General features: G+C 34.2%; 1 protein-coding gene and 2 long non-coding RNA genes across 5 annotated transcripts; 1 reads left to right on the forward strand and 2 right to left on the reverse strand.

Annotated features, from left to right (window-relative positions):
- Positions 1-988: 988 nt before the first annotated feature.
- On the reverse strand, positions 989-13,659 carry LOC101735914 (intraflagellar transport protein 140 homolog). Its single transcript, XM_062673343.1, has 12 exons — positions 13,479-13,659; positions 13,047-13,284; positions 11,377-12,597; positions 8,846-10,405; positions 8,603-8,777; positions 8,339-8,517; positions 7,345-7,530; positions 5,986-6,228; positions 5,114-5,186; positions 3,371-3,463; positions 2,613-2,720; positions 989-2,313 (listed from the first exon to the last, which is right to left on the reverse strand). The coding sequence occupies exons 2-12, from the start codon at positions 13,191-13,193 to the stop codon at positions 2,216-2,218; spliced, it is 4,083 nt and encodes a 1,360-aa protein (XP_062529327.1). The 5' UTR covers positions 13,194-13,284; positions 13,479-13,659; the 3' UTR covers positions 989-2,215.
- Positions 13,660-16,913: 3,254 nt separating this feature from the next.
- On the forward strand, positions 16,914-19,358 carry LOC134200437 (uncharacterized). The gene is made up of 2 exons (XR_009975367.1): positions 16,914-17,924; positions 18,412-19,358. It is a non-coding gene; the product is annotated as an uncharacterized LOC134200437 (long non-coding RNA).
- Positions 19,359-20,448: 1,090 nt separating this feature from the next.
- Positions 20,449-22,135, reverse strand: LOC134200436 (uncharacterized). Of its 3 annotated transcripts, none has more exons than XR_009975366.1 (3): positions 21,840-21,934; positions 21,267-21,513; positions 20,449-20,780 (listed from the first exon to the last, which is right to left on the reverse strand). It is a non-coding gene; the product is annotated as an uncharacterized LOC134200436 (long non-coding RNA). The 3 variants fall into 3 exon arrangements; XR_009975365.1 differs by having other exon boundaries at positions 21,695-21,887; XR_009975364.1 differs by having other exon boundaries at positions 21,267-22,135.
- Between the last annotated feature and the right edge of the window lie 82 nt (positions 22,136-22,217).

A 22,217-nucleotide genomic window follows, 5' to 3' on the forward strand; every position in this document is an offset into this window, starting at 1 on the left:
AATTTTAGAATGTATGATGACAATAACAGAGAAATATGACAGTGACATAAATGATTCAGTTTTAATTTTAATGACTAAGCATAGACCTAGGTTTCTTCATACTTCAGTCTTGTACACGATTACTCTCTGTAATTTTTGGATAGCGGTCCTAAAGCAAAATATGTAATAAATAAATTAAAAGTTCTGACCGAAGATTGGAAAGGTGAAGGCCCTAAGATAATAAGATAATAAGATAGCCCTAACTAAACTAGAGATTTACAGTAACCAAATAACAAGAATGACTACTCTAAGAGAAAAATTAGTTAATACCATTCCCAATAGGCACCAAGTTAAAGACCTTGGCTTTAAAGCATTTGAATAGTTTTTTGGCGGGAACGCGAGGAATGGCGTAGGTATTGTAAATGTGTTAGGTTAGTGTTTCTTCTGGTTCAATTAAATAGGTAATATTCACAATAAAACAATTCAGGTAGCATTAATACTGACGTTCCCACCACTCTCTCAAATTTCAATTCAATGTTTCATTATGTCTCTTTTGCTACACTCTCCTAACCAAATCATCGCAGTAGACCAGCATTTCCCAAAGTGATAACGCCCCCTTGTGGGCGCTGCGGGCATAAAAGGGGGCGGTAAGACCCAGAAAAAAATAGGGGCGTTGTATAGAGGTTTGGGAGGCGATTTGTAATCACATCTAGGACTCTTAGACACCGACTGAGCTCTCGCTATAGTGGTTTTTAAGTATGTGAAAAAATGGGGGCGCTAAAAATATTCACAAAGTGGGCAGTAGACAAAATAAGTTTGGGAGCCTCTGATGTAGACTCTGTGTCCAAGATTTTCATCTACCTTTTGCAAATTATTTCGGGTCTCTCCATGTGGGGAACATTACACTGCACGTGTCTTGCGAATGAGCGAGTAGGTGCAGTTATTTTAACGCTAATCTACCATTATACAGTAGTGAAAAATATATACGCAAATGAAATTAAACCTAATGTACTGTAGAGAAAGATTTATTTGGAGCAGATACAACTAAGTACATCGTATTGAAATTGAGTTGCAATCTCATATCTACTTCATTCCCATTTGAAATAATCTTTCCACAGTGCCATTTAGCTTCTACATATACATTAAGTATTTGTAGCTTGCTCGAATATTAAACGGTCATTATTACAAATTTACATCCAAAGACTATGTTTAGAAAATAAATAAGATTTTTTAAATCTTCTGAATAAGAAGATTTTTTAACATTAATATATTTCACTAAGCTATTTCTGAAATTTTAAAATACCCATATTCAAACATTAAAATACCATGATTATCTGATGTAAGATACTTAATTAATCTTCTATTTTGAGTATGACTATATAGTCATGTTCCTAGAAGTTTAAGAGTAATGAAAAAAATTTGCTTTTTTTCCTTTATTGTTAAAAATACAATACAGGTTGTCTAGTGTTTTTTCTTTTTATTTTCTTAACACTAACATTTTTCTTTATGAACGGATTATATCAAACAAACTTAAGAAATTCAAAAAGAGCAATTAGTATTGGGTAAGTAATATTTTAAATAACTAAATAAAAACCCAACATTGTTTTATTTAATTCTTTCTCGTCAAGCTAAACACTAATTACAACACACAATGTCTTATGTGGTTGGTTAATCGTTGTTTAGTGTGTGGTGGATGTGGTTGCACATTTTGGCGCCAAAGACGTCATAAGCAATGAAGCTGCCCACTACCTAGTAGGTATGCACGGTAAATAGGAGAAATAATAGTTGTACGTTGTTCTCTATTACATCTTTAATTGAACTCTTAAAAATAAACGGACGGAATAAGTTACATATTTGATGAACCAACATCATCTAGGTGACACCAGTTTTTTTTTTTTTTTTTTGTTGCTTTGATGGGTGGACGAGCTCACAGCCCACCTGGTGTTAAGTGGTTACTGGAGCCCATAGACATCCACAACGTAAATGCGCCACCCACCTTGAGATATAAGTTCTAAGGTATCAAGTAAGTTACAACGGCTGCCCCACCCTTCAAACCGAAACGCATTACTGCTTCACGGCAGAAATAGGCAGGGTGGTGGTACCCACCCGCGCATACTCACAACAGGTCCTACCACCAGTAAAAATATTTAAAACTATCATGCACAATAGCAATGATAAGTACTGTGAGTAATACTCGTGTGCAAAATTCATAAATCTATAACTTTAACTTCCATAGTTAAACGATTTCTTCGATACTTTGATTTGGAGACGCCGTACTTTGTCTGTCGTCATCTGTGGAATCTCTCTGTATAACTCTAAGTTTTTGCTCGAAATCTGAAAAATAGGTTTCATTATTATTTTTGGTAATGCTGTGCTTTATTATACAGTGTAATTAAAAAAAACGCTTTGCATATAATCTGAAACATTTTTGATTTTCATTATAATTCAAAGGGTGACAGATTATACAATAGTAATTTAAATTGAATTACACTTAAAACAATTCCAAGCCCTTACTTAAATCACTGTAACACAGAGTGTGTTACCGCGATATGTACCTACATACTTTTACTACATACATTATTCATTTTTGGGATTCACCATTAACAATGAATGTAACAAATAGTTGATTTTACCACCGTGATCAGGAGCATGTCTAAGTAATAGGCGAAGGACTTTTTCTTCTGTCACGAGACCGGATCGACCGCTGACGGCTCGAAGAAGTTGTTGACCACTTGTTACACCTTTAAAAAGCATTCTCATATTATTATTATTACCACTGTAGAGTTTGAACAATTTTACGAATACATTTTTTTAAAAGGATAGGGATAACATTTTCGTAACAAAAAATTTGGTTTTTAAATAATAAATTCCTACAGATTGCTATAAAAGTTGAACATTGTTTTTGTTCTTCTTCATGCTCTTATCCTATATAGTCAATATTAAATAAGTCAGTATGCTGGTACAATTTTTTTTTAATGAAATACGTTACTTATCGCATGTTTGATAATTATAATTGATATAAGGCGCGGAGCAGTGTTGAGTTCCGGTTTGATGAGTGGGGCAGACGATATATGTACTACACTATTGAGACTTTAACACCAACCAGGTGGGCCGTAAACTGGAGTGTCAGCTAAGCAATAAAAATAAATATATAAAATATGTTACGCAAAACTATTAGTATAGTTATATAATAGGCCCCAAAATAAATAAAGAAATACCAAAAAAATACAATAATTTTATCGCTATTTATTGTGGAATGTTATCTGATTACTCACTAATCCAATCAATTGTCTTCGCTTACCTGAACAATTGGTATAGGTACACCATGAATATAACATGTATTCTAATTTTTGTATTTTTTCTAATTTATTGTGGTTTCAAAAATACTAACCAGCACTGATTTCTCCAGACTCAAATATCTTTTTCACATCCAGAAATCGTTTGACGAGGGTACTCTGTTCTTGTAGAGCCATCGTTTGAGAACCTACAAATGTTTGATTTAAAATTAAGAATTAATTAAGAAACATCCTCCAATAAAAAAAAAAGAAGTGTGGCACTCGGGAACTGACGCGGTAAAGCTATTGCATAGCATTTTTTATCAACTTATGCAATTATAATTAGACAATAATATTTTAATATTAAAACAATAAAAAATAAGACCACGCTATATTTATAAACATTGGCACACCGAGATAAGAGACATTTTGTAGTATAAGTGTAGATTTTATTTTTATATTTTGTTTTAATTTGTTATATTGTTTTTAGTTATTTTTTAGTCTACTTAAAATTATTAGCTTGAAATGTAAAATTTTCGGGAAATAAAGGCTTTATTATTATTATTTTCTATACTAATATTATAAAGAGGAAAGATTTGTTTGTTTGTTTGTTTGTTTCGAATAGGCTCCGAAACTACTAGACCGATTTGAAAAATTCTTTTTCCATTAGAAGCCGACATTGTCCCTGATGAACATAGGCTACTTTTTTTTATTTTTTTTTTGGTTTCATGTGTCTTTTAATGTTTCCGAAGCGAAGCGAGGGCGGGTCGCTAGTATTATTATATTTATAAACATTAACAAAAGCAAAACATCTGTTCACACTCATAAGCTAGACCGCGCGAGAGTGAGATGGGATGGGCAGACTTGTCATGATGCGCATGCAGTGCGACGTCACGCCTCGCGCTTATTTATAAACATTACACAAGCGCAACGTGTGAATGTGTTGAACGCGAGCTACATAATAGGCGGAGTGGGAGGTGTTATGTTTTATTTTCGTTACGGAATTTCTTGTATCGGTCGCCGAGCTCAAAGTCCGCGATAAAAGCTATGCAATACCTTAACAACACTAATATATACGAGATAACAAAAAACGTTTATTGATTTCGTTTATTGTGCTTTAACGGTAACAAATTTGGTGTTGCAATTTTATTTTTGGTTTTCGCGCGTCGTAGAAACGACTAAAACTACTGCTAATTTTATTATTTCCGATGTTTCGAACACTTTTTTGTGGTTACGAAAGACAAGTCGTCAAAACATATAAGTGTTATTAAATTTTAAATAAGTATAATATAATAACTAAGATTTTTGAAGTTATAACATTTCTGAAACGTTTATGTTTTAAAAGATAAAACGCCCTGTGTACAAGATCGACGCGTATGCGCCGTGATGGAAATCCTGGAAGCAGCCACTAATCTTCTTAATAAAATGTTGTCATATCATAAGACCACAACAACGAAGACGTAATATCGTGTAATTAAAATCACATTCACAAAACTTAGCGTAACTACTGGTGGCGGTTGTTTTATTATTAGTGCAGGGTGTGGGCGCAACGGTTCAATGAACTCGTTACATTTGTACCTATTCCATTTTGACCGCTCGCTTACTAGAGGGGGCTAGGGTAATGATTGCACACAGCCGCTGCATTGTCTAGAGACGGTTTTGTATGTTTAAAGGGGGAACGTTATACCACACAATGGAGACTTACAACTTTCGTCTCACGACCGGTGAGATATTCGGCCAGTACAAAAAAGTAGTTGTACACCTCTTTCAGAACGAATATTAACAAAGACACACATTTTCACTGTTCACGTTCTGTTATGATTATTATGTAGGTAGTGGGAAGTGAATTGGATAGTCACCAGTTTCTGTATCAGTACACTTCGCTAGGCAACGGACGGCTTCTTTTAGAGCTTCAAGTGCTTTTTCATAGTTCTGAAAATCAACATTTCATTTATTAAGCAATCAATTTTGTTTTTAAACTTTTTTTTGTTAAGCCTGGTCTCGGGGGAGATCTTAAAGTAATTTAAAAGATACGTTATATGCTTTCTCTCATACGCGCACAAGAACGATATTGATACATAAGCCAATCGATATCACAACGTGATTGGCGCCACCCATCTGGAGATACGAGATCGATTTTTTTTTTGTATTGAATAACGACTCATCCGCTTGGTCATGACGGAGTTAGGAAGGGCAGTGGTACCTCGACGTACGCACTCACAGCATGGTTCACATAAAAATATCGAAGCGTATGCAGTGTGTTTAGTGCGAGTTTGTTTAACGTTCTCGATAGCGTAAAAGTTAACCCAATTTTGTATACAGTTGGAACAGCGCCCTTGGCGGCAAACGTACGCAAACGATCCCATTCCATACAAATATGAGCTAACTTTTACGCTTTCGAAAACGTTAAAAAACTCGCACTAAGCACACTGAAGTGCTAAAGAGTGAGAGCCGGCTATGTACTCAAATTACGATAATTCTGTATTTGAGTGGACAGCCCCACTACCCGAGTAGTTAATAAAAAAAAAGAACGCAAAAATTAATCTGTGTTTCGTGTAGCTTTTTTTATTTATCTATTTATTTATACTTATTGTACACAAAAGAAATACAATAAAAATAGATTTAATGAATGTCTAAATACTATTTACAAATGCGAGCTTAACTCATTCATGAGCTTCAGCTTTTACTTATTTCAACGGTCAAATCTCGCAATAAGCCAAGTTCAACTCACGTCATACTCATCGACTTCTGTCTTGGCACATTCCGCGTAGAAAGCGGCTAGTTTACTGTACGCCTTGGCTCTCGTGTAGAAATGCAAAATATGGCGCATAAGGTCCGGTCTCGTTCGCCAGTCGGCGTGGCGTCGCAGGTAGTCCGCCGCCATCAATTGGGCGTTGCGATCCCGTGTTGCCGCTGCAAACGTAGCGATGCGGTCGGCGTCTCCGGAACGCATTAACCAACGCATCGCGCCTGCCTATGTGGAAATCGTTGGAAGAACAGTATAGTAGCGGTATTTGTTTACCATCTCCACTTCAATTTATCAACTCAATAACCTAATCTTAGCTTCGCCATATATTAATTACTAGCTGACCCGGCAGACTTCGTAGTGCCTCAATCGATAAATAAAAGACCTAAATTTTTAGTATAAAATAAACTTAAAACAAACAAAAGGAATCCGTCCGATGGGGGACACATCAAAGGAAAAACAAAATTGTTATTTTCACATCTACAACGTAAATGCGCCACCCACCTTGAGATATAAGTTCTAAAGTCTCAGTATAGTTACAACGGCTGCCCCACCCTTCAAACCGAAACGCATTACTGCTTCACGGCAGAAATAGGCAAGGCGGTGGTACCTACGCGCGCGGACTCACAAGAGGTCCTACCACCAGTAATTACGCAAATTATAATTTTGCAAGTTTGATTTTTATTACACGATGCTCTTCCTTCACCGTGGAAGTCAATCGTGAACATTTGTTAAGTACGTATTTCATTAGAATTAGAAAGAAGAAACGTATTTCATTATCTATCTATCTATCTATCTATTAAATACATGTATTTTCTACATGGACACCAAGTTTCAAGTCAATCGGATGCATGGTTCAGTAGTTATAACGGAACATCCGATAAAACCACTGTAGATTTATATATTAGTATAGATTATTCATACTTGTTAAATACTCGAAACATTACAATCTTTATCTTCCTAGTCACAGGAGCCACTTTCCGGTGCATTGTCGTTTTAAAAATATATACTCATTTGTTGCTTTATACAACAATATTACTAAATAATCTATTCATTTCGAAAACCACTGCTACATTTGTGGTCAGCACAATCAATCCGGCTTTGGAATGAGTTCCCCTCCACGGCGTTTCCCGAGCGCTATGACATATCCTTCTTCAAACGAGGCTTTTGGAGAATACTTAACGGTAGGCAGCGGCTTGGTTCTGTCCCTGGCATAATGCTGAAGTTCATGGGCGACGGTAACCACTCACCATCAGATGGGCTGTATGCTCGTCTGCCTACAAGGGCAATAAAAAAAACCGATAAATAAAGTTATATACGATCTGTACTATGTATAACACATACCTTATCGCCGGCATGGGCAAGACGCTTGGCAGCCTGGTGGTATAGGCCGCGAGTGCCTAACACGTCAGCGAGGCGCCGCAAGAGGACATCACGTCCACTAGTCCCGGCAGGAGCGGCCAACCTTTCACTCAATTCTTCCGACAATGGTGCCGAGCTTTGCTCCACCAACTCTAATGCTTCTTCATACTTAAAATGAATGAAAAATACAATAAATATATGGATTAGTTAGAGCCCATTAGGATTGTATTTTTTATTTTACTTTACAGACTTTACTTTTATTGCATATGAGTCGACTATTATCAAAGCCGGCAATGTGACTTTTGGACAATTATTGGTAAATCAGAAAAACAAATTATTGACTTTGTATTCCATTGGCAGTCACAAAACTCTTCTGAACGACATCTTAGATAAATAACAGGTTAAGTATTAATCTATATTTAATGCAGGTTTTGAACCGTATTCTTTGAAGGAGACGATTATATTCAAATCAATCTGTATTGACATATCAATAACATTTTTTTGTCCAAATGCACAGATTGCCACCTTTGATAATAGACGACTCATATATACTACATTTCTATTACACATTTTAAAATTGTTGGACTTTGTGGCGGGAACGCGAGGAGTGAAGTTGTGTGATTTGTTTTATTTTGTATATTTAGTGTTTTTTCAGGTTTAAATGTGTAATAACGGTGGTTTATGAACGGTTTAGTATCTGTGAAAGTGCACAAATGTGGGAAAATCAAACAAGGCCGCTGAACGTAACTTCTCTGGCTCCTCCAAAAAGTCCACTGAAAAAGTCTCAGTAAATGACCACCATTTTACTGAGATTACATTTCATACCATATCATCTCATCTCATTTCATTACATTTCATTTCATATTATCATTTTTCATAAAATTAAGAATATAAATTGAAATAAGACTTGACCTAAAGGTCTTAGTTACCAGGTCATAAAATCCCTTATAAAAAAATAAATTAGAATTGTTAATACTTTTCCTGCCGTAGCTAGAAGTGCAGCTGCATGCGAGTGATGGTTTGCCTTCCGTAAATGTGATGCCAGAGTGTGAGCCACTTCTGGGTCTACTCGATCGCCCAATGATTCTACAGCAGCAACCATTGCGTTTGTGTCACCGGAATCCAGAGCTAATTTTAACGCCATATGTATTTTTCCTGTTTAATTTAAAGGATTTCATTAAAATATAAAAAATCATCAGATACATGAACGATAGGTACGTTATAGAAACAGCGTTCTAACCCGCTTTTTGATACAACGCAATCGCTTGTTCTATTTGTCCAGCATTCTCAAGTATAGATGCTGCGTATAGAGCGTGAGTTGGTGAGGAAGAGCCAGCTCGCCAAACAAGATTCCAAGCGCTTGCCTCAGCTGCAACACGGACAGCCGACGACACAGCACCACTTTTCATATACATCTAGTTGAAATGTATATTTAAAAATATATTCGCACTAAAAAATTATTATGCAAGTGCATATTAAATACCTTTACAGCGTTTTCAGTTTTGTCGGGTTGCATTTCAAAATAGCGGGCCATTTGGTACACAGCGGTTCGATTATTTTGGCATAACTTCTCTGCCTCGTCTATTCTATCCATGTGACAAAGTAACCTAGTTTGTTCACCGAAATCATTAGCGCGGGCATATGCTGAAAGCGCTCCGTCTAGATCGCCTAAACTTTCCAAATAATGTCCCCACCATGTTATCAAATTTGTATCATTTGAATTAGCTACATGCTGAGCTAGTACCGATGTTTGGCCTTGAGCTATTAACATTCTGGGAACATGTGGTACTAAAGTTCCGGCACTTTCAAATAGCTTAATCGATGCGTTTGTTTCTCCATTAGACCACAAATGTTTAGCTAATTTGTGTTGTGCACTTTTAATCAATAACATATTTTCACCGTCTTTATTTCCTTCAATTATTTGAAGTAGTCCACCTTCCTTTGCTGATACGAGCCGAGTGATTAGATCAGGCCTTTGTGCTTCACGAAATAGCTTTTCGGCTTCTTCTATCATACCAAGATTTACAGCAAGCACTGCTACTTTGCAGTTGTCATCCATGCTGTTGTCATTCATGACTTTACGCATCATTAGAGCACCTTTTATGTTTTCCATTTTGCTAAGACATATTGATCCTACATCAGGACGTTTCAGAGATACGCACATCTTTGCTAAGCTATACCAAATGACCTGGCTGGTACCACCAGAAATACTAGAACCCACGACGACAGCCTTTTCTAAGTTTCCTGTTGTCGTATAATAAAGGAAATCTAAAACTTGTTTTACTGTGCTTGTATCGCAGTCGTTTACATCTTTAAATTCACTCATCAAAAGTCTCTTTATATTTTGCTGCGACAATATGACTACGTGTGGACTACATAAGGAACAAAGTATAAAATCCGTTTGAACATAATCTTCCGTCGCGGAGCACCAATTCACGTATTCATGAAGTTTTCCTTCATGGCAGAAAAATAAATAGATTTTATCTGATTCTGCTGATCTCATGTGTACGGCTACAATTCTCGGATCACTGTTATCCCATATTATTGCAATAGGTACCGTTTGGTATGGAGGTTTTGAACTTTCAGCGATGAGGATATTGGTTATGATATCGTTAGCTGCATCCCATAAGTAAATCCTTGGGTCTGGGGCTAAACCGGAATTAGCTACGCTCAAACAAATGTAACGTCCATTACAACTTACAGATGCTCTCATAACTTCACCAAAATCTTCAATAACTTGATAACAATTTTTGGGGGGACATGGCATTTTTAGTCCTTTTTTAGTGATCTCAGCTAGTTTGAGTGTTCCGTCCAAAGTAACAATTATAACGTATTTATTTGTTTGAGTGATACTAATTGGTTCTCCTTCACCTTCGCTAGTAGGCAGACTTCCGAGGCGTACACCCGTAACTGAATGACATTCGATGTGCGGATTAATTATACCAACTAGTATGTCATTATATAATATTAGCACATCTGTTTTCCATGGAAAGGTTCTTATCATTGAAAAATTCAAGTCATTATCTTTGTTACACATCCAGATCTGTAACAATTCGTTTTTGAAATATTAACTTTTTTTCAATGTTATTTCTTAATGGAAGAACGAGCTCATGGGCCATGTGAAGTTAAGTGGTTACTGGAGCACATAGGCAACTACAACGTAAATGCCGCTACCATGAGACATGAGTTCTAAGGCCTCAGTTTCTACAGAAAAATCGGCTGCCTCACCGTTCATACCGAAACGCATTACTACTTCACGACAGAAATAGGCAGGGTGGTGATACCTACCCGTGTGGACTCGCAAGACGTCCTACCACCAGTAATAACGTAAATTATAATTTTACGGGTATGATTTTTATTACACGATGTTACTGCTTCATCCTGGAAATAATCGTGAACATTTAAGTACGTATTTCATTAGAAAAATTGGTACCTGCCTGCAGGATTCCAACATTGTTGCATCGAATGCACTGGGCGTCTTATTCTTTAGGCCAAGAAGACTCCAAATGAGAGTACTGAACGGTAGGCAACGGCTTGGCCATACCGCTAGCATTGCTGACATCCATGGGCGACGGTAGCCTCTCACCATCAGGTTTACCATATGCTCGTCTGTCTACGAAGGCAATAAAAAAATCGTGCAAGTATTACAATATGACAATTCAGTTTTATATTTTGAACATTACTATTGATGTGATACACACAAGTTTAAAGCCCATCTGATATTAGCAGTTACCATATCCCATAGGACAGTAGACTACATGCAGCACAATAATTATACCCACTTTAAAACTTGAGGGTGAAGTCTCATTTTCATAAATATACTAGATATTCTACTGCTCTTGCCCAGTATCTGCTTATACTTGCCCAGTAACAAATTGCTGTTGCATCAGATTGTTTTGTTTTTCTGACTTAAATACATATGCAAAAGTTTATCAGTAACATTATTATTATTTGATCATCATGACAGAAGAGATGCTATTACTACTTATATTTTTTAAATAAAATAATAAGTACCTGTACATCAGTTCCATCTCCTATGGCAATATATTGGTCTCTGAATGCAAAAGCCCTTATGGTTACATTGCTCTTTATTATTGTTGTGTTTTCATTTATGTGATTTATAAATATCTCATTAGCAGATTTCTGTACCATTGATATATTGGGAGAGTAGCCCCAACAAACAGGTTGTTCCCGTAAAATATATGCACTGGTTATACAGTTTACATGTAACAGTGGGTTCATTAATCCTTCAGAACCCCAACTGACACCTTTAATTGTTCCTTTAACAGATGTACTACTTATCAGTTTCCAAATATTCCGATAATCTCGTCTCCATAGATATAAATTACCTTGTGCTGTGCCACAGCAAAGAGTATCACTTAAATTGCAATAAGTAATACTCGAAAAAGTGTCACCTTCAGATATGTTTTCATTCTCATTTAGCAGAACATCATTATCGCCAGTCTCACTATCCCACACTCTGACAACATTGTCTCCTGTGATTACAGCCACAAAGAAATTTCCAGCCAGTACAATTGACTGTCCATTTCTTGCAGCCATTCTTACATGAGTGTCAGTTGTTAATGAGCCTTCATCAGAGGTTAGGAATCTTGTCAAGCTTAATGCACCACCGGATTCCCATGCAACAAGAAGATATATGTTGCTTATTATACCCATGAACATTATACTGCCAGGGGCATTGAGTACTTCTGAGCATGCACCTGTCTGGTCAATATAAAGTATCACTCCATTATCTTGGACTGCATAGCATGAATGATTATCAGGTTGTGAACCTTCTCTTATTTTAGCTGTTGTTCTAGGTCTCCAAGCTGCTAAAGCATCTAGAGCATTTTCATCTCCAGCAACTGCTGCTCGAGCTAAACCCCTAATAGAAGATTCTGTACTTGGTCTAGGGGTACAGAAAGAAATATGAGTTATGACTTCACCAAGTTGATGATGAAAAGATGTAAGTGGTGCTCCTGAACTGGATTGCCAACCTGACAATGATCCTGCAGCATCAGATGCAAGCAATCTCCCTCCTCCAGAGCTAAAAGCAATATTAGTTAATGCTGCATTGTGAGGTGCTTCTAATCGGGCCCATGAGTACTCAAGCCAGATGTAAAGCTCTCCACCATCCCATCCAACAACCAACAACCGCCTTGTTGGATGCCAAGCAAGAGCAGTCACTTGATTAGATGACAAAATGGGCCATTCACAACCCTCTAAAGGTAAACCCTGAAATTGTATAATGATAAATTGAATATTGAGTCATGACTTACTAACTGGTCCTGGCAGAGTTGAAACAATTTTGATATAATAAATAATGAAACAAATTGGCACTGGAGTTCAACATAGCCACCAGTCTATTCGCCCCCTCGACCAGGTATCCGTAAACGGGTTCTCCAGTGTTAAAGAGAAAGAAAAGGGTTAAAACAATCAATTAACTTTTATGAATATTTAATATAGGACTTAATTTAATTTTGTATGTTAATACAACTTTTTCAATAAGAATAATGGAACGTTTTGTACTAGGTTTCTTTTAAAAAAATACAAGATTTTTTAATTATATAATATAACATGGATGTAATAATGCATGGTGCAAACTATTTTTTTTTTAATTCAAATAAATAATCAGAGATGGTATGGAATAGGTTTCATCTTCAATTGATTTTTCTTAAACTTACGTTTTCTTGGAAAATTGTAGCAAAACCACCTTTTTCTTGATTGTAAGATCCAATAGCCAAAAATGGCAATGAAGGGTGCCAGGCAGCCACAGTTGACACCACATTCTCATCAGAAAAACTAAGTTTAGTATCTATGTATAGAGTCATAATGAGAGTCGATATTATTTCTTTTACTGATTTCTGGTCACTGAATTTTTTCTACTTCACGCCATCTACAGATTTGTTTTTGCCTAGTTCACTAAAGTTAAAATTTCATCCAAAATTATTTTGTGTTTTGTATCAAAATAAATAGAGGTACAATCGATATGTTGGTTTAATGTTTACATCATAAGCATGCTGTGCTGTGTAAAGAATATATTATCTTTTTAAATTTATCGTATTGTATGTATATTTTCAGGAATATTTAGTGATTTTTACAGCATTTAGATTTACATTGAGTATATTATTAATATAATAATATTATGTTAGTGATGTTCTTGATCTGTATTTTATTGGCGTTTCACATCTAAATAACAATTTTTTTTATTCTCTCTCATATGAAATTAACTATTGTGTTTAGTAACTAAAGGTATTTATATCTGTTTACATTGATTGAAAGTTGTTGATGCTTGTCAAATGTTTGTAGGTACGTACGTACCGGTAAAATGGGGCGATTAGGGATTGAGAGGCGAATCGGGAAAAAACCGGGAAAATCTTTCGACGCTCAATATATGTTTTATATTCGTTGCAAAATCTTCCATTTTTTGTAGTTTAATAGTAGAATGTTGAAAGTTCACAAAACAACTCTGAATATGTATGATAATAGCTGCTAACTTATAAAAAATCGCGTTTCAAATTAACTTCCTGTGGTGGTAATTATTTTAGTGCTAGAAACTTTGCTCTCTATTTGCTATTTGATATTAATAGAAGACGACTATGATTTATAAACGTTATTTAGTGTTTGAACCAGCATATATATTAAAGGTAAGTCTCAGTTGTTATTGGTTTTAATGTATTTGATTAAATAAAAATACATGTAAAAATCTGTTGTTTTTGAGGATATTGGACGTCTTAGGTATAAATAACAACGAAAAAGGGGTCAATTGGGATGAGAATACGTGATATGGAAACGACCTAAGTATAAATAGGTACAGGTTTGTAGGGTTGTCTATGGAGTTATAACAATATTTTTTAAATTTGTTGGTAAAAATTTGGTTTATTCGAAGCGAAATTGGGAATAAGTCTTTAGTTGAAATAGATAATCAATTTAATATAAGTAAGTCGATTTTGCAGAGACATGTAACAAGAAAATATTTTATATTTGTTCAGAGTGGGGGTATTCATCTGATTAATCCATGGAATAACCGACACACCTAATCTATTAACCCAGATAGAAAAATCAGCCCCTAAGTACTTACCAAGAACGGAGAAATATAAACCGTTTCTAAGAAAGCCCACTATATATGTATAAATAAGTATATATATTGTTGTTAATGCACTGTCGATTGCACCTATAATTGAGGTGATGTTTGCCATGTACTTTTGTCAGTTTTTCAATTTTTTTTATTGATGATCACTTTGTTGGTGCAACTAAATAAATAAATAAATTAAAACTATATATAAAAATAAAAGTAGTGCCAACCCTAGCAAATTTCTCATTTCGTCCCAATTAACCGCAATTTTCGGGTAAATAGGGATTACACCTATTTTTGCATTTTTTGCTTAAACTGGAATGTTAGTTGCATAATTTTAAATTAGACAACAAAGATGCCCCCAAGACTCAATCATTTTGATCCTGATATAGCATTATATACATCAACAACTACTTTAAAATTGGTCATAAAGTTGGAATTTGTCCCTAATCGCCCCATTTTACGGTACACTACCTACATAGGGATATTCCGATACTAGTAAATACGAGTAGGTACTCGATACTTTTGATTCGATACCAAGTATTTATAGTATCGAATCAATCTTGCGATACATACTCGGTATCGAAACAAAAGTACTTTGTATCAAATCGAATCAGCATTACCCTTAAAAAACTTTAAAATTTCCGAGCGCATCATACAGAACGAGAGAGCAAAAGCCCTCTCGCTCGGTTACCGGTATTCATCCATCGCGTGGTGGCAACGGCGTGGCGTTGATGACGCGTCGTGTCTCCACTCTCGTGCCAGGCGAGTGCCTTTTTTCCAAAGCCAGTGCAATAATGTCTCAAACAAGGAACATATTGTCTCCAACATACCTCGAACAGTTACTGTTTTTGGGCAATCTTGATGCCAAAGAGTTTTTTGTTTAAAGTAGGTATTTGAAGTGACGCAAAACGTTTATAATAAAAGATTTCTTTTCATTCTCAATTTTGTTTTAATTATTGTCCTTCAACGTTAATTGTTTTTACGATAGCAGAAAAAAAAGTGCTAAAAGCATCGATATCAGTAAGTATCGATACTTTAGGAGTATCGAATAAAGATTTGAGTACTATCGAAATGAGTAGGTATCGATACTTTGATGGTATCGGAACATCCCTATACCTACAAAATAGTAGTAGTTTTAGTTTTCCAGCTGGACAGGCAAAGGTATAATACCATACAGCCTAATCTTTTTTAACCTAATATAATATATGTAGTTACATATAATAAATAATAATAATATATAAATATTATAAGATGTGTGATTTGTTTTATTTTATTTATTTAGTGTTTCTTCAGGTTTAAATGTGTAATAACGGTAGTTTGTTAATTGTTTACTATCTGTGAAAATGCACAGATGTGGGAAAAAAACAAAGTCGCTGGACGTAGCTTCTCGGGATCCTCCAAAAATTTTTGAAATCGTCGTGGTCTAAAGGATAAGACATCCAGTGCATTCGTATATAGCGATGCAACGGTGTTCGTATCCTGCAGGCGGATACCAATTTTTCTAATGAAATACGTACTTAACAAATGTTCACGATTGACTTCCACGGTGAAGGATAACATCGTGTAATAAAAAACAAAACCGCAAAATTATAATTTGCGTAATTACTGGTGGTAGGACCTCATGTGAGTCCGCACGGGTAGGTACCACCATCCTACCTATTTCTGCCGTAAAGCAGTAATGCCTTTCGGTTTGAAGGGTGGGGCAGCCGTTATAACTATTCTAAGACCTTAGAACTTATACCTCAAGGCGGGAGGCGCATTTACGTTTTAAATAAATAAATAAATAGTTACTAACAATCACGCCACGTTAACTGGTCCCGTGCTAAGCTCGTAAATAACCTGTGTTACAGGTACCAGATAACGGATATAAATGTACGATTTTTGTTATACACATACATATATTTAATATACATCAATAACCCTGAAAAAGACATTTATATTTATCATACAAATATCTTCCCTTGGCGGGATTCGAACCCGCGATCCCCTTGTGTAGTGACCATGTCACTTACCACTACACCAGACGTTGTAAACGTCTATGGGCTCCAGTAACCATTTAATACCAGTAGGGCTGTGATAAGCACAGCACTAATGATGCACAATACTTCATCTCTATAGCTACAGATATATTGCTAATAAGCATGTCGGTGATGCCACCTCAGAAAATTTTAGATTTCCAAAAATACGTCATATACGATGTGTTGTTATACGTAACTTTAGTACGCGACTTCATAAAACTTTTCCTTACCAAAGTGTTCAACGTTATTAGAGAAGTATTCACTTCAAAAATTTTATCTATATATTACAAAAGAACTGGCTTTGTTTTATGTTCCCTTTGACTACTATAATGAAAAAACTACTATAGCTCAATGTTCCTGTTACCAGGTCTTATAGCATCAAAAAAATATAAAAAAATCGTAAAAATAAATTGTCTATGGTAAACAGAAAATATATAGAGGGTGAATGAGGGTGAATGAAGTTAGCCCCTCAAAAAAAATTTTTTTTCCTGTTTTCTACTTATTTTCTATTAATTCGTTTGTTCATCATTTGTTCTTGATTGTTCATTGTTAATAATTGTTTGTTCCCCATTTATTTATTTTAAAAAAAATATTAAAAATATATCTAAAAGTTAGCCCCTCGATTGCAATTTTTAATATTTTTTCGTCCTTAATTACTTGTAAATATTCATTTTCGATTGTTCTTATATAAAATACGTTTGTTCTCTTTCGAAATTACTCATTTTTTGTTTAATTAATTGTATTAGTTGAATAAATGTATACAAAATATGTGTACTGCGCATGCCATAAGTGTATAATCTATGGCGCATGCGTCAACTATAATGCCTAAACTTTCTACGCGGTTTTAATCGTGAAAAAAAAACAATTATAAATCCTGAAGGATCAATTAATTGGTATACAGTTTAATTAAAAAAATTAAAAACAAAATAAATAAAATAATGTGCATTCGCGTAAAGTTAGACCAAATACATTTTTTCCATCCTCCTATATACCTATCGCTATGAAGGTATAAAAAAGATAGGTTAAGAGTTCACATAGGTAATATAAACAAATAAGTAAATATGTTCATTATTTATCTTTCAAGAGATAATGTAGGTATACATTATAATAACATTTTGACACAGTCGAAATTATATTCCTAACATTAGTAAAATAACATTTTAATATTTTTTTTATAGGTTATGTATTGAAATTGTTGGAAAATTATTTCATGTTTTAGCTGGAAAACTACATGGAGAATTATATGCAATACAAGATAATGAGCTCCATTAAATGAATTCGAATGAAACCAAACTGTTTACCATCCAAATTCGATTGTCGGGCAGATAGAAAACGAAAATTCACTCATAGTGAACCTCGGCCTGCATTTGTGAAACGGCAAAGACTCACTATTATCAAGGAAATTGAAGAGACAACTAAAAATGAGATGTGTCGTATTATTATACCTTTGCCATCTTGTAGTCAAGGTAGGTGTAACTGTCAATAATTAGTTACACTCACAGATCTCCTAATCAAATAACAATATCAGAAAAAATGAGAATAGTTAGTTAGTTAGTGGAAGTAGCCAAAATGGGCAAGTGGATCTCAGTTCCTATTACATAAGGTACTAGGAAGTTTGTGAAAATGAAAATTTATCACAGTGTAATATCACTTACTTACTTTAACAGTGAAGGAAAACATTGTGATGAAACCTGCACACCTAAATGTTCTTAGGATTTTCTTAGGTGTGTAAATCCACCAACCAGCAATAGGCCAGCGTGGTGGACTAAGGCCTAAAAACCCTCTCAATGGTAGTGAAGGCCAGTGTCCAGCAAGGGGATATATTATATGGGCTGATGATGATGACTAGGAAGTTAAATACTACTACTACTACTACGACAGTACACATATAATCCTATATATTTACAAACTATACGTTTGTTGGAAATTGCTAACATTATTTCATATTTCCAGATGTCCAGCCACTTGAAAATAGGTGTAGTAATGACAAAGCTATCCAAGTAGCTCCAGCACAGGAACACAAAGGCAAGGCAAGTGTGTATTGCCACATCACCCCTTAATATATCTGAAGCAAGTATAAGTAAACAATCAGAACCAGCAAAAAAAAAACTGTTGTTCCTGAGGACAAATTTGACAGTGATGAGTCAAATGCACCAGCAACAGAAGGATCAACTGTTGACTATGAGTTATCTCTCTATATCTCCACTCCATCAAAGACTTGTGCACTTCAGACTATAGCTCTCAAGAAGACTAAAAAGTTGAAAAAATGAATGTGTTAACAACTTTATCTAAAGTGAAAAATAAACAACGTTTATATATTGGTCTTCCACAAGAATTATGTTTCATAATAGGCTTGATTGAGAAACATACAAATGTTTCTGAACAAAATATTATATTATGTCTGATGAGAATAACATTAAATAGAACATTCTCTCAATTGGCTGATGATTTCGATTTATCTGTAAGTCAAGCAAGCAATATATTTTTCAACAAACTCCCAGAAATTGCAAATGTAATATCACCCCTTGTTAGACTATAAAAAAAACAATACAATAAATATATATGCAGGAAGGATAATTGATGTCAACTTGGTGGAAAATAGAAAGTTTTTAGATAGTTTGCCACCTACAAAACTCTTTAATTAAATAAGTAATCCTTACTTATAAATAGGAAGTTTTGTAAGTATTTTCACTCTTCATTCAAAAACTACTGAACAGATTTTAATAAGACTTTTATGCTGGTCTTCTATGGCTAGCAACTCATTATTATTTTGATTCTGTTTTCCACAAATGTGCTAAATATGGGCTTATATATATGAAAAGGAATAAATATTAATGTTATGTAACCTTTGTACCTGTATGTTAAGAATAATTTTTAATAAAACATAATTTAAATTGAAATATTATTTTTATTAAATCACATTCACTTTGTACACATCAATATTTTGTACTCCCTAAAAGGAAAATAGGTATGAAGTTTTTTTTAAATATTTAACATTACATTTTTGTGTAGGATTAGAAAATTGTTATTCTTCCAAAAAGAAACTACATTATCTAACAACTGTGCAACTTACTCGGAATCAAAATCAATACCTACTAATTATAGTGACCTGATTAGTTTTTTCAAAGTTGCTGGATGCTACACAAAAGTAGCAAGTTTTACTTTTAGCACAATACATATGCATTTGAACTTGTGCATAATATCTTTCTTTAATTTTTTTTTGCCTTTTTATTTATGGAAACATAGCATTACTCACTTACTTGTTTGTAGATCTATCAAAAAAACATAATTTATGTTTTTTTTAGCACAGTGGGCAATACCCTATTATTCATATTAATTATATACGGCGCGGCGATGCGAAAATTCATTACTGAATTATTTAAGAATGATAGGCATAATATAATATTTTAATTCGCGATCTGTTTATAATTTTTAATATATGATTTAAAAATAAGTTATCTTTAATATTTTTAATTTTGTGATTTATGGGGTGGTCACAGTCATTATTATAACAATAGAAATTTTGAGGAAATATAAATGTTTAATACAAATTATTTTGATAATCGAAATAAATTCATATCAATCCAAATTCATATTTGAACTATGAAAATTGTATGGTATGTAAAGAGAAATATATTTTATAATTATAATGACTATTTATTCCATGCAGTATCTGTGCAAGCTTCTCTAACCGACACTGCAACTAGAATAAAGTCTAATAAAGAATAAGAATAAACTTTTCTTCGAAGCTCAATTCTACAAGGGTATTCAATCAGATAGCTATCTATCTGTCGTTCCTGTATGAAATTTTGGTATGTCGAAATCTTGGATAAATCCAGCAAAGCTAAATAAAGTATTTACCTAAAAAATATGTTTATGCTTAAAGTCACGTGTTTATGTTATTCGAAAGTATTAAGCTCCAAGCAGCATTTAGCTCCAACTAAATTCATTAAGAACCAATTTTTCAATCGATGATTAAAACAACATTAATACTGAGAATGAATATTTATTTATAAAATACACATATGTTTTGACCACGAATTTTGCACGATAATGAATAAATATGAATTAATCTTCTTCTTCTATAACCCATAGTCAACAGTTGATCCTTCTGTTGCTGGTGCATTTGACTCATCACTGTCAAATTTGTCCTCAGGAACAACAGTTTTTTTTTTTGCTGGTTCTGATTGTTTACTTATACTTGCTTCAGATATATTAAGGGGTGATGTGGCAATACACACTTGCCTTGCCTTTGTGTTCCTGTGCTGGAGCTACTTGGATAGCTTTGTCATTACTACACCTATTTTCAAGTGGCTGGACATCTGGAAATATGAAATAATGTTAGCAATTTCCAACAAACGTATAGTTTGTAAATATATAGGATTATATGTGTACTGTCGTAGTAGTAGTAGTAGTATTTAACTTCCTAGTCATCATCATCAGCCCATATAATATATCCCCTTGCTGGACACTGGCCTTCACTACCATTGAGAGGGTTTTTAGGCCTTAGTCCACCACGCTGGCCTAGTGCTGGTTGGTGGATTACACACCTAAGAAAATCCTAAGAACATTTAGGTGTGCAGGTTTCATCACAATGTTTTCCTTCACTGTTAAAGTAAGTAAGTGATATTACACTGTGATAAATTTTCATTTTCACAAACTTCCTAGTACCTTATGTAATAGGAACTGAGATCCACTTGCCCATTTTGGCTACTTCCACTAACTAACTAACTATTCTCATTTTTTCTGATATTGTTATTTGATTAGGAGATCTGTGAGTGTAACTAATTATTGACAGTTACACCTACCTTGACTACAAGATGGCAAAGGTATAATAATACGACACATCTCATTTTTAGTCGTCTCTTCAATTTCCTTGATAATAGTGAGTCTTTGCCGTTTCACAAATGCAGGCCGAGGTTCACTATGAGTGAATTTTCGTTTTCTATCTGCCCGACAATCGAATTTGGATGGTAAACAGTTTGGTTTCATTCGAATTCATTTGATGGAGCTCATTATCTTGTATTGCATATAATTCTCCATGTAGTTTTCCAGCTAAAACATGAAATAATTTTCCAACAATTTCAATACATAACCTATAAAAAAAATATTAAAATGTTATTTTACTAATGTTAGGAATATAATTTCGACTGTGTCAAAATGTTATTATAATGTATACCTACATTATCTCTTGAAAGATAAATAATGAACATATTTACTTATTTGTTTATATTACCTATGTGAACTCTTAACCTATCTTTTTTATACCTTCATAGCGATAGGTATATAGGAGGATGGAAAAAATGTATTTGGGCTAACTTTACGCGAATGCACATTATTTTATTTATTAATTTTAAATTTTTTTTAATTAAACTGTATACCAATTAATTGATCCTTCAGGATTTATAATTGTTTTTTTTTCACGATTAAAACCGCGTAGAAAGTTTAGGCATTATAGTTGACGCATGCGCCATAGATTATATACTTATGGCATGCGCAGTACACATATTTTGTATACATTTATTCAACTAATACAATTAATTAAACAAAAAATGAGTAATTTCGAAAGAGAACAAACGTATTTTATATAAGAACAATCGAAAATGAATATTTACGAGTAATTAAGGACGAAAAAATATTAAAAATTGCAATCGAGGGGCTAACTTTTAGATATATTTTTAATTTTTTTTTTAAAATAAATAAATGGGGAACAAACAATTATTAACAGTGAACAATCAAGAACAAATGATGAACAAACG

Source organism: Bombyx mori, chromosome 17, assembly GCF_030269925.1.
Source record: "Bombyx mori chromosome 17, ASM3026992v2".
In the NCBI taxonomy this organism is placed as follows: domain Eukaryota; kingdom Metazoa; phylum Arthropoda; class Insecta; order Lepidoptera; family Bombycidae; genus Bombyx; species Bombyx mori.

Bases quoted from the DNA above. Each gene is read 5' to 3' on its own strand.
- LOC101735914 (XM_062673343.1), bottom strand. From the start codon at position 13,193: ATGACTCTATACATAGATACTAAACTTAGTTTTTCTGATGAGAATGTG. The intron at 10,406-11,376 runs GTACTTATTATT...GAATTGTTACAG, and splicing joins GAGATGGAACTGATGTACAG to ATCTGGATGTGTAACAAAGA. The intron at 6,229-7,344 runs GTATGTGTTATA...ATTTCCACATAG, and splicing joins TTGCCCATGCCGGCGATAAG to GCAGGCGCGATGCGTTGGTT.